Below are 25,232 nucleotides of genomic sequence, written 5' to 3' on the forward strand. Positions count from 1 at the left end.
GTTTGGTGCTTGGGGTTACTGAAGATGTTGGCGATGAACAGGCTGCCTTTCCGTTGTTTGTTTGGGATGATTTCGGTAAAGCTGTATTCCACCCTGCTGCTGCCGCGTTTGAGTTGGTGCTCGGTGAATCTGAGCCCTTTGCGGACGAACGTACGCAGCCCCCCCCCCTTCACCTCTGCCGGGCTAACGTGAGCGCGATACCCAGGGAGGGAGGGGTTCACCGTCGCCGTTTCTTGCAACAAGATGATGTCGGGTTTCCTGCTTACTGTGGTGATGGGTTGTTGCAGCACTGCTCTCTTGTTGCAACTGTGGCAGTTCCACTGCCATACCGTAAGGCCCGGTAGCGATCCAATTGTGGATTGGGGCTGGGACATGGTTGTGGCGAAGTTGGGGCTTGCGTCTGTCCTTGGAGGTATGGGTGGTTGGCGAATTACGCCGCAAAGATGGGGCTGCGTACTATGGGCTTGAGGGTCTGTTCAATGAAGTCGAAATTGTATGGTGCTGAAGGGGGACGTGGTGATCAGCTCCTCACGGCGCGCCAGTCGTTGGTCGGTGACGGCAGCTGTGCTGGCGTAGGTGTTGGCGAGCGCTTGAATTTTGGCTTCGAGCTGAGTTTCCAATTGGGTCAGGTCCTTGTAATGCCGTGATGAGGCGCGTGCTCGTTTCTTGGGGGTTGCGTTAGTGGTCTTCTTCTCCTGGGGCTCGTCTTGGGTTGTGTCCATTGAGTGTGTGCCTTGGTTTGACAGCGTGTCGGTATTCTGCTCGGGGATAACGGCAGGTGTAGGTGTCTCAAGTGACTGAGCTGGGCCAGTGGTTGGCTGGGCTTCCTGGGCTTAGAGTTCTTTCTTGACCTCGGCTAGCTCTTCGGCAAGCCGGCGCGTGGTTTATACCAGCGTAGCGTTGGTTGCTCGGAGGTGTATAAGTTCCTTGTAGTAGGGGCTGGCAATCCACGCCTGCCAGCTCTCGAAGTGCTTCGGCCACTAGTGGCGCTGTTAGAGCAAGCGCTGCTGCTTTTAACTTCCCCCTTTGCTACGTCGGCTCAGCTGACTCTGTCACGGAAGCGCAATCGCTTAGCGCCACAGCTGTTCCTGTCAGATGAGTCACGGCCGCGTGATGCGCTGCGCGAGGCATGACGGGAAGTGTGGCGTGATGCGTGGCGTGAGGCGATGCGCGACACGCTGCGGGATCCACCACGGAAAACACTTCGTTTCATTTCAACTCATTTCATTTTATTTCCTTAAAGACCCCGCAGTAGGGGTATTACATAAGGGGTGGGAATACAACATATACAAACAAGTGTTATAACGCATTCAATTCTGTAAATAAAAAGTTGTTACATCTTGAACAAATTGGGAAGAGCAGGTGATGGCCGCGATTTGATGAGGAAGGGCATTCCAGTCTTTAGATGCTGGGTAGAAAAATGGGGCTGAAAATGTATTTGTGCGTGAATGTGGTTGGTGCTACCTGCTGGGAATGGCCAATGCGTCGTGACCGGCGCGTTGGGGGAACAATGGATGGTGGTCGATTGAGCGTTGAATAGTAGAACCTGTGGAAGAGGGAAAGGGTGGCAATGCGGCGACGAAAGGATCGAAGCGTTAAGGACGATTCTTTATTTAAAGATGATATGCTGACGTTGTAAGAGCATGTGGAATGAATATACCTGGTGGCGCGATTTTGAACTGCCTCGAGGGCATTGGCGAGATATGCTTGATGCGGATCCCAGATGGCAGATGCGTATTCGAGTTTCGTTCTGACCTATGATCTATAGGCTAACATTTTACACGCAATGGAGCGAGGCGAAGGTGACGACTTAGAAATCCCGATGTCTTGTTAGCCGATGAAATAACATTAGTAACATGCGCATTCCAGGTTAGATCATTAGTCAAGGTGATACCTAGGTATTTGTAGGATTCCGCTGATTCCACAGTGACGTCACCAATCCGATACCGATGGGTAAACGAGACAAGTTTGCATTTATTAGAGTTCAGTGTCATCAGCCAAACGTCACACAATTCTTGCAAATGGTTAAGGTTGGATTGAAGACTTATTTGGTCAGTGATGGTATTGACTGCGCGGCAAATAACGCAGTCATCGGCAAACATACGGATGTGGCAGGACACATGCAAGGGTAAGCCGTTAATGTAAATTAAGGAAAGAAGGGGGCCAAGGACGGACCCCTGTGGTATGCCTGATGTGACGAGTGTAATGTTTAAAGCGTGGTTATTAAATGAAACATACTGTGAGCGGTTAGGTAAAAATTGCTCAAGCCATTTTAGGACATCAGGATGCAAATGCAAACGAGAAAGTTTTAGTAATAGGCGTTCATGTGCGATTTTGTCAAACGCTTTTCGCGTTATAATAATATTTGGGGTTTTACGTGCCAAAACCACTTTCTGATTATGAGGCACGCCGTAGTGGAGGACTCCGGAAATTTTGACCACCTGGGGTTCTTTAACGTGCACCTAAATCTAAGCACACGGGTGTTTTCGCATTTCGCCCCCATCGAAATGCGGCCGCCGTGGCCGGGATTCCATCCCGCGACCTCGTGCTCAGCAACCCAACACCATAGCCACTGAGCAACCACAGCGGGTGCTTTTCGCGTAATCCAAAAATATGGTGTCTGTTTGTATGTTACGGTCAAGATTAGCATGAACATCATGAAGAAATAGTGCAAGCTGGGTCTCGCAAGAACGGCCCCTACGGAACCCGTGCTGTGAAGGATGAAAGAAGTTGTTAGCGTCTAGAAAGTTCATAATATGAGAGTAGATTACATTCTCCATGATCTTGCAGGGAACACTTCAATGAGATGGGGCTGTAATTTAGGAGAGAAGGCGTCAATGAGATGGGGCGGTAATTTAGGAGAGAATTTTTGTTGCCCGATTTGTAGACCGGAGTAACCTTCCCCATCTTCCACTCGTCAGGCATGGTGCCGGCGGAAAGCGACTGTAAAAATAATAGATATAGAAACTCTGCGGAAATGTGTTTCGTGTGTTTTAGTAACTGCGCGAACGGGAGCGTTCAAGGCATGGAAACGAGCCTGATTCGAGTGCTTGCCTTTGCTGTTTTTCGGCGTTACGGCGTTCCCATCGCCGTCGCCACACGACGTATGGAACCTTGTATTTGGCTCTGCAGAGGCGCTCCCCGGTGGGGTGTTCTTCGCCGCAAAGCTTGCACTTGGGGACACACTTGTGGCCCTCACTAGGATTAGAAACACCGCATGCAAGGCAAACACATACGTTTGGTGTGGGACACACGTGGTGCCTGTGGCCGACGTTGCCGCATACTTTGCGAACCTTCATTTGTTTCCTGTAGATACTGCATGGGTAGAGCGTAGACCCATAACGCACATACTTGGGAACTTTGATACCGTTGAACACTACGATTACTGTCGTCGTGTTCCCGATACGCTTCGCACCCGCGGCCAAGGGGTTTTACTTGGTAACAACCTGCTGCATTATTTCGGCTTCGCTGTCCTCGAACGCTATGCCCCTGATCACGCCCTTGACTGTGTCGTGGGCGGTCGTTCCGTAAGCGCTCACTTCGCATATTTTGCCTTGGACGTTGATAGCTTGAATTCGAGCATACTTCTCCGCTCGCTCCTCGCTCGGAGTGCTGAGCACCATAACATTCTGCTGGGTATTGGGACACGCCATATCCTCAGTTCGTTGTGCCTTCTCAATTCCCGCTGCCGCCATGATGGCAGTAGCCACGCACGCAGCTCCTGCCTTGAAAATATCGAGCCCTCCGCGGGGCCCGCACGACGATCTTAATTTCTTCCGCAGGCATGGCGGGCGTGCGGGCCGCTCGAATAACCGCAGTCCTAACGTTCTTGTTGAATTTAGGCTTCTGCTGAGAGCTCGGAGTATCGGTAGGAGAATCCGGCTCACCCTGCGTTTTTTGCAGGCGTGTTCGGCTGGGGTGCCCACCGTTGTGCAGCCATCCGAGCGAGCGTTGAAATCCCTCGGGCCTAATTATAGAGGAAACATTGCGGTTCGGGAATTGAGGACCAAAAGTCATTATTAGCTCAACAAAAACTTCTTCTCTAAACAAAATCGTCTTGGGTGCTAGAGCCTGCAGTACTTTGGCACTGAGGGCGGCCCCCAGTATGGCAGTACTGAAAGAATGATGAAATAGTGCACCAGGGACATCGATCTCTCTATGCTGTCCGTTGCGAGTGCAGACCAAATGTAGCACAAGCTTTCGCTGGCACGGGCTTCATAGCGGGCTTCTCGTTTTTTGAATGGTGACGCGAGGAATCGATGCGGAGCGTGCTCCATTCTGTTTCCAATCTTGTGGTGGTGCCGCGGCTCGGATGATCACGTTTGCCAAAAGCAGCAAATAAAGAAATGCTCTATGGATCAGAATGAAGAGAACTCGTAATTGTCATAGCATTGGCGCTCGCGCAGCAAGCAAGTAGGTGGCGTTTTCTGATAGGGTGAGGAGATCAGCGCCCCTGACACGCTATTTAATTTTAGTTTGGGTTCAGGGCTGGCGACAGCCAAAATACTGCACGCCGTAGTACCTACGACGATTTTTGTGAAGTTGTTGTTGGGCAACATATGATTGTCGGGCTTCAATTTTGTAAATGCAATATTGCCTCTAAATTCACTAATTAAGACTTTATCTCTAGTGGCCTTACAGCCTGACAAAAGATGTGCAAGCGCAGTTATCACAAGTTATCATTGCAGAACCCTCTCTTATTTGGTACAGAAAATAAAGCAGCCTACATACCTGCTACATTAGCGATCTCTGGGAAAGAAAGCAAAGTAAGGGGGGAGGGTGTTGTCCAAGGCGGCTGTGCTGGCGTTGAAACATCACTACGCCCCCCCCCCCCCCCCCACTCCCGGCAATTTTCGATATCCTCGCCTTCCTGACTACAAACGGGGGGGGGGAGAGGGGAGGAGACAGAATACCTATGGGCCCCGGGTGCCAGACGACCTAGCTACGCCACTGATGGTGTGGCATACTTGAGGACCGAATCATTGGCCCTCACTTCTTCGAAGGGAACCTCGATGGAAAGAATATGCGCACGAAATTATTGCTGGTGTCGTCGATAAATTTGCCTCGAGTCTCCCTCTCAACGAACTGCGGCAAGTTTGGTTCCAGAATGACGGGGTTCCACCGTATTTCTCCTCCACTGTGAAGAACGGCAGCGCATTGGACGCGAAGGATAGATGTTTCGGCCGCCGCGATTACCTGACTTTTCTTCACTGGACCTCTTTCTGTGGGGCTACGCGAAAGATCGCGTTTACGCAGTTGAGCCCACCGTTGTCAACGACATGAGGATGAGAATAGTTACCGCCTGTAGAAGCATCGACCCGGAAATGCTGCGCAGAGTTGTCGACTCGACGCGAGAGCGGTTCATGTGGTGTGCTGCGGCGAAAGGCAAGCATTTCGGGCATCTTTAAACCGTTGGTTTCATGGCGATTGTCATAATTGTAAGCTGAGTAAGATTTCATATCACTCGAAACTAATACTGTGTAAGCAATGGTATATTTCAAGCAAATTTCTAAAATGTTTGTATGTTTTGTTTGTATGTAGGCCATGGATTTACACTGTAGTTTCTTTTGTTCTTTTATTCCCGCTTCTTCCGAAGTAATGCCGGAATCGGAGCTGTGTGTAAATAAATAAATAAATTAATATGAATTTTGCTACGTTAACACAATTTCATGCTCTATCATGAGGACTGGTAAATGTGTCCTAATTTTAAAAAGGTGACATGGTGAATAATAACCCGCGTTTCCTAAGCGGTGACCAATGCAGGGTCATAAATTCTGTTTACGCATGTGCAAGGCGCCCTAGAAACTTTAGTGATTAATAGTGGGCTGTGTGGCAGCTGACGCTGTCGCTTTATGACGTGCGATGGCATTAATTTCAGTCATGCTGCAAACAAAGCTTCTACTATTATAAAAATAGCGGAGCAGTATCGCTGCACCTGCGTGAATAAGAAGTCTTAAGCAGCACGGCATCTTGTCACCCACTCTACTAGCAACTGCTCAAAGAAACAGGGCTCGTATAATGTCGCCCGCACGGTCACCCTTCGGTTTCGCTGGGCAAAAACGGAAACGCTGGCCGAGAACGAAAAGTAATCACCGTCGCCTGTCATTCCGCATTCTTGTCAGACGGAGCGCCATACGCAAGAGATACGTCATACTAGGGAGGGGCCTCGCATGCGTAATTAGACGGCTTGGGCTGAAATTGCAGACGTGCATATCTCAGGACACAGGCGCGTTACTAAAATTGTACAAAATGGAATAGGCACCTAATCGCACCGCCTCTGAGTTTTCAATGTACACGTACATGCTATCTGCAGTAAATTAAAAATGTAATTATCGAATTTAATGACGTATTGCCATTATGACTGCAATTATTCGCACAGTTTCAGACCGCCTGGCCGCATAATATAGATAGACAAATGACTTCTGTGCACGCCTGCTCGCATTTTCTTTAAAACCCGGAAAGTCTAACTTTGAACACCCTGTATATATATACATATATATATATATATATATATATATATATATATATATATATATATATATATATATATATATATATATATATATATATATATATATATACGACGTGACCATTTTCAAGATGAAGGAGTATTTAAAACATCACCTGTGGCACATAACATACTTCTTATCCTTGTACTGGAGTATTCGTAGAGGCGGACTCTACTAGCAAGAGAAACCTAATCTCCTATACAACTATTTAACTGCAATTCGCTAATTAACTTCCTAATATATTACGTTGCAATGTACAAATTGTTGCCGTTCAGCTTTCATGACATATTTAGTTGAAATGAATTTCCAGGCTGACACCAGTCTCGGGATGTTATTTCCCAAAATGTGGGACGAAATGAGTGGCCGTGACAGTTACCTTCGTGTTTCAATGCATAAAAGAGCGTTTTGTTAAAAAAGACAGTGGAACAACAATGCATTTTTACGGCGAGTTTGACGGCGCATATCTACAAACTGACGTAGTTCTGGAAATTCATTCCAAGTGGATACTCCCTGCAAGGTCACTGGCTGCAATTCTTGAATTGCAATATGTGCCGTCAAGTAATTAATTCAGAACCTAATTCGTGAATTACTATTAATTTGCTGAATATGTGGTGCGAGTTCTCGCGCAACTAATGTCCGCCTCTCGAAATAATCCAGCTCAAGTACCACAATTATGTTATGTGCAAGAGCATAATTTAAAAAATAAAGTAAAACAGTAAAATGACGACCTTGTATATATATATATATATATATATATATATATATATATAGTGCATGTGACGGTTCCACTTCGCTCCTCGCAGAGGGTTTATCTCATGGATAGCACCTCATAAATCTTGGATCGCAGCCATAATGTCGCCCCTCAAAGAGGTGCAACGCGACGCGTTTTGCACGCATTTACCTCTAAATCACCACTGAATTTTCGTTGAGCGAATATCTTATAATGGCTAGGATAAGAGAACCATTGTGCATGTTGCGCCCGTAGTAAAACAATTTTTTCTCAGAAGGAGAGAAAAGAGACGGGGTAGCATTGCTACGAATGATTCGAACTGAAGGTATTTTAAAAACAAAGCAAAGTTATTACGACTGCTCAAAATTCTCAGCACCAACCATACCATAGGTACACTTGGATCATGGTGCAACTCTGGGAAGCTCACCGCAAATGTCTGTGCTTTCGTCAGACAGGCTGTCACCCCTGCTGACATCAGGTGGAAGGGTGCAGTCCAAAAGCCCGTTGCAAACTGATGTAGCTGGAACAGACACCCCCGCGTATGGGCATTGAAAATCCTTCTCCTCATGGCCAGAACCTGTACGAAGAAGGAACAAACCGATGGTAATTCTACCCGCCATTCCTCTGCTTCGTTTCACGTTCACAAAAACGTCGAAGCAAAGGTAGAACGCGACTTACAAGTGTTCGGACTCCGAGCATAAACGGTGTACTGTAGCAGCCGAAGCTTGATGTTGGCGAGTTGGTTTTGCATACTTGAAGAAAAGAGCGCTACGAAGACGCGGACTAAAAGAGGAACATGTACGACGGACATGTTCCTCTTTTAGTCCGCGTCTTCGTAGCGCTGTTTTCTTCAGGTGCACTGCATATTAAAGGGACTGTCATAACGAACTTCGACTAACGATTCCTGATTTGACCGGCCGCGCTATTGGCAAGTTGCTGGGCTGTTCTGCTTCTAACCTGCTCACAGATTTCAATCCTGGCTAATATCGACGCATTTTAAGCTTGAAAAAATGAAAAACCGCTCGTCACTTGGATTTATGTGCGCATTTGAGACCTCCTGGTGAATCTGCAGCCTTCTGCTGGAACGTTTCTTTTATCTATGCTGTGAAGCATCCAATCAAATAAATCAGTTTATTACAATTTCATCAAACGTTAGCTAAAGCACTTTTTAGTGGTGTATATGTTACGATAGTTAAGTTTCCTCAAAGAGGGAAACAAGCTTTAATGATATGCTCGACAGGGTAGCCTGGCTGTTGGGTGATGGTGGGTGATGATTATGGTATATACAGTGATAAACACTTAACAGCACACACACACACACACACACACACACACACACACACACACACACACACACATATATATATATATATATATATATATATATATATATATATATATATATTGAAATGGGGTTTGTTGTAGCTCGTTCGAGGGATCGCAGGTAGCTCTAGATCACGAGTCCTAGCGCTTCGCATCAACAGCCCGGGCTCGGGTCTCGCGCCGCAGCGGTGGCAGTCCGCACTGTGCCACATGCATATTACCCACTACAACTTGCCCCGCGGCGAAGAGGAGCCATCCTGGCCATCTAAGGTGATGATACGATAAGGGGGTCGTGGTACGGCTTCAGGCGGCTGACGTGAACGGTCTCGCGACCACGGCGGCGTTTGTCCGAAGATCGCGTCACCGGTTCGACCGCATAATTCACAGGCGAAGTACACGTGACGATCCGGTACGGGCCTTGATATTTCGGAGCAAGCTTTGGGCTAAGGCCTGGAGCTTGGAAGGGCAGCCGAAGCCAGACGTGAGAGTCCACAGCGAAGGACTGTGTGGGCTGATCGTTGTCGTGGCGATCTTTGTGGATTCCTTGGGTATCCGACGTGAACGAGCGAGCCAGTTGGCGGCATTCTTCAGCATGGCGAGCAACTTCGGAAAGACGGGTGAATTCAGAGGCATCCGGGTGATATCGTAGTACGGTGTCGAGGGTAGTGGATGGTTCACGTCCATAAAGAAGGAAAAATGGTGAGAAGCCTGTGGTAGCCTGAACGGCGGTATTGTATTCGTACGTCTCAAAAGGGAGGACATCGTCCCAGTTGGAATGATCAGACGCAACATACATGGTGAGCATGTCCCCAAGAGTGCGGTTGAATTGTTCCGTTAGACAGTTAGTCTGTGGGTGATACGACGTAGTGGCGCGGTGAATAGTGCGGCACGCGGCGAGTAGCTCATTAATAACTTCGGACAAGAAGACACGGCCTCGGTCACTGAGCAGTTCTCGCGGTGCGCCGTGCCGTAAGACGAAATGCCGTAAGATGAATGCAGCGACGTTGCGAGCAGCAGCCGAAGCAAGTGCAGCAGTTTCAGCATATCTTGTGAGGTGGTCTACTGCGACAACTATCCAACGATTTCCGTTAGCACTGCATGGAAGAGGCCCATAAAGGTCAATGCCAACCCGATCAAAAGGACGTGCAGGACACGGTAAAGATTGCAGAGGGCCTGTCGTATGAGAAGATGTCTTGCGTCGCTGACAGGCCGCACATGATCGAATGTACTTGCGGACATAAGAATACATGCCGCGCCACTAGTACCACTCGCGGAGCCGCTCGTAGGTTTTCAGGACGCCAGCATGAGCTTGTTGTGGGTCTGCATGGAAAAACGTGCATACGTCGGAACGCAAATGGCGAGGGAGGACTAGCAGCCATTTGCGACCGTCTGGCTGATAGTTTCCGCGGTACAAGATGGCGCCCCGTAGCGCGAAGTGGGTGGCTTGGAGACGAAGGGCTCGAGGGCATGTAGGCGTTGAAGAACTACTAAGAAGGTCAATGAGAGACACAATCCACGGATCTTTACTCTGTTCAGACGGCATGTCAGTAACAGCAAGCGTAGCAACCGGGCACTCTATGGATGAAGGTGGCGTTTCGTCGGATCGCATGGGCGAACGAGAGAGCGCATCTGCATCAGCATGTTGGCGCCCGAATCGATAAATGACGCGAATGTCAAATTCTTGGAGCCGAAGAGCCCAACGTCCAAGACGCCCCGACGGGTCTTTCAATGACGCAAGCCAGCAGAGCGCGTGGTGGTCTGTCACAACGTCGAACGGACGGCCATACAAGTAAGGTCGAAATTTGTTTAAGGCCCAAACTATAGCCAAACATTCTTTTTCCGTGACAGAATAATTGGATTCTGCCTTCGTGAAAGCACGACTCGCATATGCAACCACATATTCTGGAAAGCCAGGCTTCCGTTGTGCAAGGACGGCTCCAAGACCAACGCCGCTGGCGTCGGTATGAACTTCAGTCGGTGTACTCGGGTCGTAGTGGCGTAGAACAGGCGGTGAGGTAAGCCGACGACGCAAAGTGGTGAAGGCTTGGTCACATGCCAGAGTCCAGTCACGAAGGTCACCAGGGCCAGCCAGGAGTTTCGTCAGGGGAGCGATGATGCAGGCAAAATTGCGCACAAAGCGTCGAAAATAAGAGCAAAGACCGACAAAACTTCGGAGCTCTTTCAATGTAGTCGGCCGCGGAATTTCTGCGACAGCACGAAGTTTGTCAGGGTCGGGAAGGACGCCGTCTTTGGACACGACATGGCCAAGTATGGTCAGGTGGCGGGCTCCGAAGCGGCACTTTTTCAAGTTAAGCTGAAGGCCGGCGGTGGTAAGGCAAGTAAGGACTTCGCGTTGACGAGAGAGGTCAGTGGTGAAATCAGGGGAGAAATCTACCACGTCGTCTAAATAACACAAGCACGTCTTCCATTTGAGGCCTCGTAGAATATTGTCCATCATCCTTTCGAATCTAGCGGGTTCATTGCAGAGGCCGAATGGCATTACTGTAAACTCATACAGGCCATCAAGCGTAATGAAAGCTGTCTTCGAGCGGTCGGATTCATCCACTGGCACTTGCCAATAGCCCGATCGCAAGTCCAAAGAAGAAAAGAATTCGGCACCATGAAGACAATCCAGGGCGTCATCTATGCGCGGTAGAGGATCGACATCTTTTCGTGTAATCTTGTTGAGGCGACGATAGTCCACACAGAAACAAATCGAGCCATCTTTTTTCTTAATGAGTACTACAGGAGACGACCAAGGGCTGCAGGATGGCTTGATAACACCACGTTCAAGCATGTCTTCAACTTGCTCGGCGATGACACGACGCTCGGTGGATGACACGCGGTACGGACGCTGGCGTAATGGTGCGTGATGTCCCGTATCAATGTGGTGAGAGACGGTACTTGTGCGGCCTAATGGTGCTTGGTTGCAGTCAAAAGAGGCGTGAAAATCATTTAAAAGAGTAAGAATCCGCTCACGTTGTGTCGGATCGAGGTCATCGGCAATAGAGCGACAAAAAACATCCGGTGATACTCGGTTAGATGGCACATGGAGTGCCAGTGATGTTACGTTGGCAATATCCACGTCGTCGGGAACAGGGAAATGCCCAATAACGTCAGCGTCCACAGTCTGGATGGTACCAATAGTCTCGCCAGAGTGCAAAGCCAAAGTGTACGAATTTGGGTTAGAAATCAGTATTTCTGCAGCCCCATGGTGAACCGTGAGGAGGGCGAAAGGCAACAATATAGGCTGGCGGCGAATGAAGACGGCAGCGGGTGAAAACATGACCGTCGCTTCGGCAAGCGATGCGCATGAAAGAGGGACAAATACCGCGCTGTGAGGGGGAAGGTCAGTATCTGAAGCTACACAGATCCTGGTAACATCCTGAACTTGAAAGTCGTGAGATGGCAAATCGCACAGAACGGAGAACTGAACTTCAGCACGTGCACAGTCAATGACGGCGTGATGGCGCGACAAAAAACCCCAACCGAGAATCACATCGTGGGAGCAACAAGTTAACACAAAGAAATCAATCGAATGCAAAATGTCTCGAATCAGCACCCTGGCAGTGCACATAGCGACTGGCTGAACTTGTGCACTGGCTGTTCTAAGCAATAGTACCGAAGGCATCATGGTCACTTTCCGTAATTCACGGCAAAGTTTCTCACTAATCACGGATACAGCAGCACCTGTATCGACAAGCGCAAGAGATTCGATGTCATCAACGGACACTTCAATAACGTTAGCGGGGGAATAACGAGGACTTTGATGCTCCGACGATGACGCCCTCGGGAACTGCGGAAATCAGTTTTCCGCCTCAGTAGTACTGGCACTGGGCCTACGACGCATGGGTGAGAGTGAGCGCTGACGAGGGGAAGGCGAGCAACGAGTACTATAGAGCTGTGACTGCGGTGCTGGTATGCCATCAGCAGCGTAGACTTCCGGTGGTGGTCGCTGAGGCATACGGAATGGTCGGAAGCCGGAGCTGGGTGGTCGCGCGGCGCCCACGAAGGCCGGCAAGCGCCGGCGGCAGAAGCGCGCTACATGTCCCGGTGTACCGCAGGCATAGCATATTGGGCGGTTGTCAGCAGTGCGCCAAAGATTTGTCTGTGCGCTGAAAAAGGGAGCCGCCGGCTGGCGAGACGAAGGCGGATGAGAGAACAGAGGCTGGAGAGGCGCTGAAGGCGGAGGAGAGAATCCCGGCAGACGAGGCGCCCGTGCAGCGGCTTCAGCATACGTCAGCGGCGCGGCCACGGGAGCCGGCTGACACGGAGGTGGAAGAGCTTCGGTCACCTGCTCTTGAATTACCTGTCAGATCGCTGGAGCCAAAAATTGAGAAGGCTTCTCCGTGGTCGGCAAAATCGAGAGCTGTCGCGCGACCTCCTTGCGCACAAATTCTTTTATTTGCGTCAGCAAAGTTGTGTAGTTGTAACACAATGCTGTAACGAATAATAACCAATTGTAATAATCAATGCTGCTAACGAATCTTCCGTAGGCGGTGGGCGCCGAGCTAAGATGCGTTGTTTCCGTAGCTCGTCAAAACTTTGGCACAAATTGATAACTTCGGCCACGGTACACGGATCCTTCGCTAACAACATTTGAAATGCGTCCTCATCAATGCCTTTCATAATGTGTTTTATCTTGTCCTGTTCCGCCATTGACGGATTCACGCGCTTACACAGGTCAATGACATCTTCGATGTAACTTGTGAACGTTTCACTGTGATGTTGCGCGCGCCCCCGTAAGCGTTGTTCTGCGCGAAGCTTGCGCACAGCGGGGCGCCCGAACACTTCTGTGAAACTTGTCTTGAATCTGGGGAGGAAGAAGAAGTGCCTTGGAAGAAGAACGCCTATAGCTGTGGTCTCTTCATTTTCCTGTGTCTCGGACGTTTTTCAACATCAGAGACTGTGCAAAGGGCACAACGTCATCCTCCAGGATGGGGGATAGGAATCCCAACCAAGCGTTTGACCCTGGTCGTCCACCACTGGCTGCATCGAAGACAAGGGACCGCACCGGCCCTTCCACTGTCGCCCTCGAATCTTCCGACAGCTCAACGGTTGAAGAAATGGAATCGGACAACGATTTCACACTTGCCGTGGGTCGCCGTTTGAAGAGAAAACTCAGGAGGACATCAACAGACAGTGAATCGTTGCCCAGGCAGGACAGTGGTAAGCAATCATTCACTGTTGCTTACGTCCCTACCACAGCTACCGACGATCTGAATACCTTGAACAGGCAGAGCTTAACAGAGTACTTTGAGCGAATTGCGCCAGGCCAAGTCAACGAGATCAGAATTAACGCACGGAGGAACATCCTTTCGGTGGACGTGAACAACAAGTCAATTCTGGATACGCTAAAGGCTGCCACACTACTAGGAAGCATCCCAGTGCGCTCCTTCTTTGCGTATGGAAAAGGAACCTCGACTGGCGTTATTTCTGACGTGGACAAAGAAATCGCAGACATTGACCTCCAGAGGCTTTTGAATTCCACCGCACCAATAGTGCAGATTCACCGCTTCGGTCAATCCCGGTGTATTAAAATAGTCTTTGACTCTGAAACATTACCTGACTACGTAAAAGTAGGATACGTAAGACACCGTGTGCGCCCTTATGTGCCAAAACTGGTGCAGTGTCGGAAGTGCTTCAAAATGGGACACGTAAGCGCAGCTTGCAAGGGCGGCGTAAAATGCCAACGGTGTGGAGGGGCCCATCAAAATGATAGCTGCGATGCTACTGCCCTAAAATGTCCTAATTGCGCCGGTCCACATGAAGCGACATCAAAAGACTGCCAGAAAATCAAGGACGAAATGTCAGTGCTTCGAAAGATGGTGCGGGACAACTCCACTCACAGACAGGCTGCTACATCGATACGCCGCCGCAGACGTCGATCGCGACACAGACGACAGCACGACAAGAGTACTTCCCATACAGATGGACCATCGACCGCATGGCAAACTCCTCGCTTGCCAAGTTTGCTTCTGCGATCAAGATGCGGGCCCGACGTACCTTCTTCGGCAGCAGCACGTGGAACACATGCGCTGCATAAAACGACGCTTCCGCCGACCGACTCTGACATTGACTGGCCGTCGCTCCCACCCAAACAAACAGGCTTAAATGCGTCGGGTGATGTGTCTGCAAAGGTGGTTGAGAATGATAAGACAGAAAATGAAAATGTACGAAGTATGCTGAAACACCTGATAACTATGATGCGTTCACTTCTGTGCGGATTACAGACGCCGGTTGCTAAGACCGCGCTACATGTTCTAGATGCTTTGGAACCGCTCCTCGCGGCTCTACAATAAGGCATCATGGCGCTCTCTTTTGAAAACCAATTACGAAGATCTGCAATAATGCAGTGGAATGCCAGAGGCCTACGAGGCCGCCTCGCCGACTTTCGGCAATGGATGTTCAAATACCAGTTTCCCGTGGCTGTAATATGTGAACCAAACATGACGTCTTTACTACGTGTATCTGGATATGTGCCACTGTGGTCAAGGAATGATCACAACTTAAGCAAAGTGCTCATGTTTGTTCGTCGGAATTTAACGTGCCTTCGTAAAGACATTCCTGCACACGCTTCCAACGAGTACGTTTGCATAACGCTGAAGTACAAGCGGCGCACACTCTCAGTAATTGGCGGGTATATACCCCCAACATCGAGCATAGACTGTTCATATTTGCAGTCCATACTGAAAGCTTGTCCGGGTCCCCACGTAGTCATCGGTGACTTTAATGCCCACCATCCCATGTGGGGCTCTGCTTCGACGAACGCGGTAGAGACTTGGCTGACTTCATGCTTAGTCAAGGCTTGATGGTGATCAATGATGGCTCACCGACATATCTTCGAGGCTCTTACTACAGCAGTTGTCTTGACATTGCGTTCGTTTCAAAACGCGTGCTGTCTGCTACGCGATGGTGTACTGATCTCGACCCCCATGGAAGTGACCATCTACCAACATATGTTCAGTTGAAATGGTTACATCCCCCAGCTCCGCACACTGTGCGTTCTATCGATTGGCCAACATTTCGAGAATCTGTCACCACCGCATGTCAAGCCGTCCAAGCACCATCCAATATTGAAGATGTCATCGCGGCAACATTACGTGACACAACAAAACACCTCAGAGCACCTTCACCTAGATCATCTATTGATGACCAGTACGCGCGACTTCGCGCGATACGGCGTCGAGCAGAACGGAAATACAGAAGGACCAAATCACCATTAGACGTCACTGCATCACGCCGGGCTCAGCGTCATGTCCTGCGCCACCTTGACAAGCTTGACAAACAACGCTGGAGATCATTCTGTGGCTCTCTGGATCCGAGAAAACCTCTCTCTAGAATTTGGCAAATTGTACGAAGCCTTCGCTCGCCTCCACAATAGCTTCACCCGTTCAGCGCTGTGGCCATACGGCAAGGCCGGCGTGAAGTCGAGGTCGCCGATGACTTTTGCAAATTACTCGTGAGCTCCTCGAACGATATACCAACCCATTCACGACTGACTTTCCCGTCATCTAGTGATCACCGTCTGGACGCGCCTTTTACTATGCACGAGCTCGACGCTGCGATATCTTCTTCCCGCCGATCAACTTGTCCAGGACCAGACGGAATTACATACTCCGCGATTTGTCATCTTGGAGTAGAAGCGCGAGAAATTCTCCTGGCGCTCTACAACTCTACGTGGGACACAGCAACTGTGCCTAATCACTGGAAGTGCAGTCGTCTTGTGGCTTTGCTAAAACCTGGGAAATGCCCGCATGATCTCTCACATTATCGGCCGATAGCCTTGGCAAGCTGTGTCGGTAAAGTGATGGAGCGGATGGTACTGAGCAGACTGGAATGGCTACTCGAGAAAAGTGGTGGACTTCCTGATTTCATCAATGGATTCAGAAGAGGCCGATCATCCATTGACGGTGTGATCGACCTAGTATCTTCTGTTCAACAGGAAAAGAGACGCCGTCGTCTGGTATGCGCAATATTTCTGGACATCAAAAGTGCCTACTACAACGTCTTCCACCATTCGATTCTTCAGGCGCTTGAGGATACTGGTGTTGGTGGCCGGATGTATGCATGGCTGCAGAGTTACCTCAGTGGCCGCACCATTTTCATGTCCACTTCGGATGGCGAGACTGATAGACATGAAGTTCGCAGAGGTGTTCCGCAGGGTGGTGTCCTTAGCCCAGTATTGTTCAATATGATACTGGTGGGCCTTGCAGACGAGCTACCTGAAACAGCGCGTATCAGTACGTACGCGGATGATATCTGTATTTGGTCATCCGGGGTCACGCGTCCACAAGTGCGTGCAAAGCTTCAACGTGCGGTTACCATAACGGCGAAGTACTTGCGCCGTAGAGGCCTGCAACTCTCAGCAACTAAGTGTGCAGTCATGGCATTTACGCGCAAATCGATGTCAAATTATCCAATCTTTGTCGACGGAACGGCGCTTCCTGTAGTCACCCACCACAGATTTCTTGGCGTGATAATAGACCGCAGTCTTCATTGGACCAAACATGTTACTGCGCTTAGGGCTAAACTGACTAACTTCATACACGTTCTTCGTGTAATATCAGGACTGAGATGGGGCCCCTCTGAGCGAAGTTTGCTCCAAGTGTACCAGGCACTTTTTGTGGGCTACATACGCTACAGCATGTCTGTGTTATCTAACATGGGGTCATCTTGTATACGCACGCTGGAGAGCCTTCAGGCTCAAGCACTACGGATATGTCTTGGCTTGCCACGCTGCACGTCAACTAAGGGCACAATAGCGGAAGCACGGGCTTGTCCTATCGACATATACAGGTCTTGTGAACCTGTGCGAACCTATCTTCGCCTGCTAACCAGACACTCACACCATCCACTGTCAACGCTTCCCAGCATCAACCTTGACTGTGCTTTTTCTAAAGCTATTGCATGTCACGCAAGCATTGTACCTGCAAGATTCCAGGCAACCGACATCCCCGCGACACCTCCATGGACATTGCCAAGACCACTAGTGAGGCTTCAGATACCCGGAATTAGGAAGAAATCTCACGTTTCCTTCTCTGGCTTGAAGCAGCTCACCCTGTCCCATATATTTACTTTATATAGTGGGACTGTACAAGTATATACCGATGGTTCGGTCACGCCATCTGCCACAACGGCCGCATTTGTCGTCCCACAACTTGGAATTACTCAACGATTTCGATTAGACCACAAATCGACATCTACGGCGGCGGAACTTGCGGGAATACGGGAGACTGTCCGTTTTATGAGAACGCAGACACCAAATAAATGGACAATATTGTGCGATGCCAAATCAGCGCTACAGGCGCTAAAATACTTTTTAAACAAAGGACCATACTATCTGCTCGTGCTGGAAATCGTCGAGCTTTATCACAGTGCCGAGTTAAGTGGCCACGTGATCACCTTTCAATGGGTGCCTAGCCATTGTGGTGTTTTTGGTAATGAACTCGCTGACAGTGAGGCAAGATCGGCCTCCTCTTCCTCTGATGAAGTACGGATTGCCTACTCGCGACCTGACACCAACTCCATGATCAAGGTACTCATGCAGGACCTTACAAAGGCTTACAGAGCCCACTCTGATAACATTCACAGACGTCTACATATGATTGACCCAGACGGTAAATTCTGTTTGCCCCCGAAGCTTACACGGAGCAAAACATCATTGCTACACAGGATTCGGCTCGGCGTTGCTTTCACCCGTCGCTACGCACACCTCATCGGCCAATCGAACAGCCCTGATTGTGTACACTGCCAGATGCCCGAAACACTGCAACACGTACTGTGCGACTGCCCAGCATATATGCTGGAGCGAAGGACGTTAGACAGTTTCTTAGCCAGCGTTGGCAGGCAACTACTGTCGGAGGAAGCTATCCTCGGTCCATGGCCTGACACTGCAATTTCAATGCGTGCAACAAAAGTATTGTTGGAGTTCCTGCAGGACACCAAGCTCGACGAGCGGCTCTAGCGAGGCAACTGTCTCATGTACATAAGCACTCACCACTTCTCTTATCATCATCATCCATTCCAATACTTTCACTCCCCTTCCCTCTTCCCCAGTGCAGAGTAGCAGACTAGAGCGCACTAGCTCAGGTCGACCTCTCTGTCTTTCCTATCAATAAATTCTATTCATTCAGTCTTGAATCTGCTCCACGTTGTGAAATCATGTTCGTGGTTCCGGAACCAGAGGTTCGCGACGCCGGTTAAGTAAAACAGCACGTTGTGCACCTTGGTGACATCGTCCCACTTGTTATGCTGGCTCACCCGTTCGTAAGATGACAACCAATCCTCCACGTCATGATCATCAGTGCCGCTAAAGATGGCAGTCCGCACTGTGCCACATGCATATTACCCACTACAATATATACATATTGTATCATCAGCCCGGTTACGCCCACTGCAGGGCAAAGGACTCTCCCATGCTGCCATATATATATATATATATATATATATATATATATATATATATATATATATATATATATATATATATATATACATATATATATTTATATATATATATATATATATATATATATAAGAAAAATATTTACAAAGTTTCGTTATGGTTTGTGGCCCGCAGAACATCAGCAGCGCTTGCGTGACGCGTAACCCACAGGTTGTGCATTGCCATGGGTCGTGAATGTACCCTAATGCCATGCTCTCCGTTTAGGGTGCAGTACGGCCTTCAAATATTCTCTCTGGCGCGTAGAGGTAGCAGCCAGCAGAAAATGTTGCAGGTCATCAGGGATGTTACATTTAGAGCGCATTGGCGAGTCCTTGAGTTAAATCATATACTTGAAGTAGTTTGTGTCGGCCACGTTGAGCGTTATGCGCTGAAGGCATGCTTGGTCTTGTATACTGAGTCTCATGGCTTGTAAAAGTCACACGATGGATTAATTTTGTATAGGGGTTCATATTGGTAGTTGACATCTGTCCAGAGGGATCGCTGGAGCCGCCAAGCGTGTGCAGATACCAGTGTCGGCGCGTCTTTCTCGAGAGAGGTATCTGGACCATTTCTCTCGAAGTGTCGTGTCCAGCTTTGGCAGCATGGACTGCCTAGACGTTGCTTTGTATTCCGCAGTGGGTTGGTAACTATTGCAGCAAAGCGCTGTGATACAGTTCGCAGGCTTTATTGCATAGGCGTCTGATGTCCATTACGAGTTATTGCTGCACGTGTGCCGACTGCACGTGTGGCAGGGCCGCTCTTGAGTCGGTGAAGATGGCCCAAGACTCAGCTTTCTGGTCGATGACGATGTTGATCAAAGCGGCCCGCAGTGCAGCTTGTTCAGTGACTATAGTTGCAGTGCGATGACTGAGAGTGGCAGAGATGGTAACACTCCCGGGTGGAATCTACGCACCATTGGCAGAGGATGTAGGCTTAACGGAGCCATCAGTGTAAATATGCCGGTGAGCCCTGTAGCTGGTGTTAATATGCTCTAGAGGAAAATATCACAGCGCTGAACCTGGAGTATTTCTCTGGCTCTCGAACCTTGGCACGAAAGTGACTATAGACCCCTAAGAAATTTTCACGGTGATTCCGTCGGCACAGAAGGCTTTGATAATTTAGCGGGAGGAAGCTCCGCACCACAGGGCGGCTGTCTGAAGCAAGCGGATGACCCCGTACTGTGGTGGCAAAGCGCATGTGTACTTGAAGAAACTCATGCTGCAAAAGCACTGAAACCGATAGGCGTCTACGTTCTGCAAGGGTTCCTACACTTGATGTGTTTTTCGGTAGGCCGAGGCAGACCCTCATGACTTTTGCTTGCTAACCAGTGAGCGCTTTTTTGTTTCGAAATTGATCTGTGGCACAGGAAGGCTGTATCGTAGGATACCTTCACAGACGGCCGCATACATGCTTAGGAGAGCATTTACGGAGAAGCCCCGTAGCTGTGTTGCTTGATAGCATACAGAAGATGCTCGAGTATGACCCCAATTTTTTTTAGTATTTGAACATGGGGTGTCCACGTCATCAGTCTATTGATTGCACACCGAGAAACTTGTGAATAGGAGAATGTGCCACCTTTAACGTGTAGCGTAAGACAGCACGCCTAGTGAAAGCAATGGCGTCACACTTTTCTGGTGATATCGTTAGACCTTGTGAAAATAGAGAATTTTCAATTGAATTGCTAGATTTGTGCAATTTTGCTCGTAGGACACGTCTGTTGCGACCACAGCTCCATATACAATGTAATTTGCTTATGAAGAGATTTCAGCCGACATGGGAATGCACTTATCCAGTCCAATAACAGAGGTATGTCAAATAATGCCGGACTCAAAACACGCTTTGGGGAACTGCTCCATTCACTGTATGCGGAGCTGTGTCACCTTCCTTTGTGGACATGTAGACTGACCGATCAGTGAGGTAGTCCGAGATCTAGCGGTACATACGACTACCAATTCCAACGGACTTCAGAGCGCTTAAGATAGCCTCGTGAGTCGCATTATCTAACGCTCCCTTGATGTCCAGGAATACGCCGATAGTGATGTTGCTTGCAGGTTTTAGTTTTACGCAGTTGACAAGGCTAATCAGATCAGCTATGCTGCTGCGGCCCTTTCTGAAACCTGACATTTGGGGCGAGTAGATATTCGTGTTGATCAGGAACCAGTCCAGGCGCCCCAATGCCACCTTATCTATAAGCATTCCGACGCAACTAAGAAGAGCAGTCGGGCAATAGGAGTTTATGTCTGTTGGTGATTTGCCAGGCTTGAGAACAAGGATAACACGAGCCAGTTTCCAGCAAGGTTCAAGACGGCCACTCTCCCAGCTGGCATTGAATATGGTAAGTAGGCGCATCTTTGCCTTGTCGCCTACATGTGTCAACTCGGCGTAGCTGACGCAGTCAGGACCAGGAGATGAAGCCTTGTTGACCAACGCCAACGCGCCAAGTAGCTCCATGATCGAAAAAGGTTCGTCTGCTGCAGTAGTGGTCAATATTGTTGAAATGGTCTGTGCTGCTCGGGGCAAAGTTGCGAGCGCCGCTGCAGCAGTGATCATGGAACAGAAAGTATCCGCCACGTCCAACTAGCTGCTATTACGGGATAGCGCAACAGGGCTGAAAGGACGCTGTTGAGTCGGGGAGATTTTCAGGCCGGTCAGAATGCTCCATATTCTTTCCTCTAAGGAGCTCCTATCTAAATATATGGTAAGGGATAAATTGTAGCTCTAGAAATCAACTGCACCAATTTCGATGAGACTTGTTGCATTGAAAAGTAACTGTTAAAATCTGTAGACAGCAGGCAGTTGATATACTTTTTGAATAGTTACCAAAATTGATGAAAATCGCGAAATGAAAACAAGAACAGAACAGTGGAGTTTAAACGTGTAACTCAGCAATAATGAACGATCACAATTTTGTAACTTACACCTATTGAAATATTTAAAATAAACAAAATTGTTGTGTTATACACTGCTCTAAAATATACACTAATCTGCTAGTTGGACTTTGGCAAAACAATTTCAAAAACGAAGTTGCATCAGCTGTAATTTTTTTTACTACATATGTTAGCTTTAAATGCTCTAACAAATGCAGTTCACAGAACTGCGATACCTGTTTTTGGTTCTCAGTTACAGATTTGTAAACTGTGTGCTTCAGTTTTTTAAAACTTAATAATCTTAAGATATTCTAGAAAGCGTTAGGCCCTAAATAACAGTTCCGTTTCCTACAGTCGATCTAATTCAGAGTTCCTTCTCCACTGCCACAAGTTTCCTTCAAATAGGATCAGTGGACGTCTAATGAGGACGCGACGTATTACTCAATTTCTCGACGCTTCTTGTCTCAACCATTCATCTTGGAAGATGATTCCATTCACTGATTACCAAATAAGGACATGACAGCCGGATAACATTAGTGCGTGCAAACAGCGGTTCAACTTTGAATATGTGGTCAGTGGGTGGAAATATTATCCTTGCTTGTTTTATGAAAGATGAGCCAAAGTACTAGGGTTGTGATGTAGCCTATGAGGGTATGTACGTAAGTCTTGATACTTTTCCTCTGAATTCTAAAGGTTCAAGCTTAATGCTTTTTATTGCTATTAGTATGCTTAGAATGCTTCACTCCGTTTTCTATATATATATCTATCCATCAATCAACCTATTTATCTATGTCTCTAACCGTTGTCCCACCAACTTGGTTCACTGGATAGGCGGCACGGGCATGTGCCACTGTACAATGAGCCCCTTGGATGCCAAGTGGGAGCACTTGGTTTGTGTCATTTGGTTTCTGCCCCTCATCGATGAACCAGACGCCAACTCGGGTGCCTGAGTATGTGCCGGTCTTCAATATATCTCTTAGAGGGCAACTTCGGTAACTGAGCAGGTGCCAGTGTGTATGTGGCGCAGTTCAATGGCATCAGTTAATCCGTTTCACGCGAATTTGTGCTACTGGGTATGTGCCAGTGCTTAGTGCCGCCCTTCAATGACGCTTTTCCGCCCCGACGTGGGTGATTCGGTAGGCGAAACTGGGTATGCGCCGCACTTCAGTCAACCTCTTTCAATTTGGGCCACCGGGCATGTGCCACTATTCAACGAACCTCTTTGCAACAACTGTGCATGTGCCACGAGGTGTGTGCCGCTCTGCAGAGGATGGCTTTTACGCTAGGTAACCTGCTAAGTGTGTATGTTCAGCTCTTGAACGAACCTCTTCGACGCAGGCTTAGGTCGCTGGGTATGTGACGCTCTTAAATGACAAAAAAAGAAACATGTACATTTCCACTGTGCTATGCGGAGTAGAACCTGCGTCTTCCCACTGACGTTGTGCTCCCCTTCAGTAGCGCCGACTTCAAGGCAACAGTCGATAAGTTGTATAAGAATTACCACATTTGTAATAGCCCACCCCACCCCTCATGTAAAGCCCCTTCACTGGGTCCTTTGAGGTAAACAAATAAAGTTTGTAAATAAATAAATATAGTAATGCAAAAAGCACTATTCCCATTCTTCAGACGTTTTTAGCCTACTATCAATCTACGAGGGCGAATCAGAAAGTCTTTGCCCCTATTTTCTTTCAACCAAATTACGGCTGTAAATGCGAAGTCAACATATCCATTCCCAGCGATGAACCTTTCTTGGACCGGCACGGCTTTATCTGCTAGTAGGTCCGTGGCACTGCGCTGCTGTCAGTTGTTGAAGATGGAGGTTGTGTTTCACACGCCCACGGCGTACTAGCAACGAAATGTGATTTGTTTTCTATGAAGCAAGGGACGAACGCCCATCGAAATCCACAGGGAAATGAAGCCCACGTATGGGGAAAGGTGTCTCGCTTTGAGAAGTGCGAGGTAGTGGTGTTGTGAGTTCGCAAAAGGCCGTGAAGCCAAGTCAACAATTCGGCGGTGGTTCCACAGTCAGAAGGATGAATTCTACTACAGGGGCATCTCAAATATAATACTGCGATGGCGCATATGTCTGAACCGGCGTGAGGGCTATGAGGAAAAATAGCGTGAGGTACATAGAATAGTAAGTATATTTGTAATAACCTGCATGTACCTTAATTTGGCTAATAAAAATAGGGGCAAATGCTCTCTGATTCTCCCTATCTATCTATCTATCTATCTATCTATCTATCTATCTATCTATCTATCTATCTATCTATCTATCTATCTATCTATCTATCTATCTATCTATCTATCTATCTATCTATCTATCTATCTATCTATCTATCTATCTATCTATCTATCTATCTATCTATCTATCTATCTATCTATCTATCTATCTATCTATCTAGCATACACTGACCCAATGGCCCGAGTTGTATTTCTGCTTGGGCTACTAGATATGTGTTCCTGATCATGATGACGTCATGGTTATTTCGTAGCCGTCATTGCAGCTTTGTCATTCGACACTCGTCATGCCGCCGCCATCACGCCATCCTCGTCATACAGTCGTCATGGATTCATTGTCATGCCGCCGTATTAATGTCGTCATGGTCGTTCAATCGTCGTCATGTCAGCTTCTTGATTTAACTCTCGTCATGCTGTCGTAGTCACCCTTTCTACTCCGAGAAAGTGGTCCAAGTCGTATCATAGCTTGGGCCACTAGGTATATGTTCGAGGAATCGTGATGCCGTCCTGGTCATTTAATTGTCGTCATTTTAGCTTTGTCATGCAGCTGTCGTCATGCCGTCGTCATCACGCCATCGTCGTCACACAGTCTTCGGCATGTTGTCGTTTTATCACTGTCATCACTCCAGTACTCTAATCTCAATATCTTCATACCGCCTCCGTGGCTCCATCGACGTCAATCGTTCTTCGTCATTGCATTGTAATCATACTGTTGTCATTCACTCGTGATTATGCCACCCTTTTCATGTTATAGTCAGGCAGTCGCTATCCTGCTTGCATTTGTCAGACCATCGTCATGATGTCTTTATGGCCGTGCCATGATCGTCTTCCCAGCTTCGTCATCCGACCCTTGTCATACCGTCGTCCCTTGGCATGGTGGCTCAGCGACTGTGGTGCTGAGTTGCTAAGCACGAGGTCGCGGCATCAAATCCCGGTCACGGCATCCGCATTTCGATGGGGGCGAAATGCGAGAACACGCGTGTACTTAGATTTAGGTGCACGTTAAAGAACCCCTTGTAGTACAAGTTATTCTGGAGTCCTCCACCACGGCGTGCCTCAAACAAATCTCGGTTTTGGCACGTGAAACGCCATAATCCATGCCGTCGTCCTCACGC

At 48.4% G+C, this 25,232-nt stretch overlaps 1 protein-coding gene across 2 annotated transcripts in view; it reads right to left on the bottom strand.

Moving 5' to 3' along the window:
• The window catches only part of LOC142566576 (uncharacterized), a 221,112-nt gene that overhangs the window by 183,549 nt on the left and 12,331 nt on the right, over nt 1-25,232 (bottom strand). For both annotated transcript variants that reach the window (XM_075677415.1, XM_075677413.1), the window contains exon 2: nt 7,667-7,816. In XM_075677415.1, coding sequence (XP_075533530.1) covers nt 7,667-7,816 — 150 coding nt within the window. The remainder of the gene's footprint in view (nt 1-7,666; nt 7,817-25,232) is intronic.

Source organism: Dermacentor variabilis, unplaced genomic scaffold (assembly GCF_050947875.1).
Source record: "Dermacentor variabilis isolate Ectoservices unplaced genomic scaffold, ASM5094787v1 scaffold_13, whole genome shotgun sequence".
Taxonomy (NCBI): Eukaryota; Metazoa; Arthropoda; class Arachnida; order Ixodida; family Ixodidae; genus Dermacentor; species Dermacentor variabilis.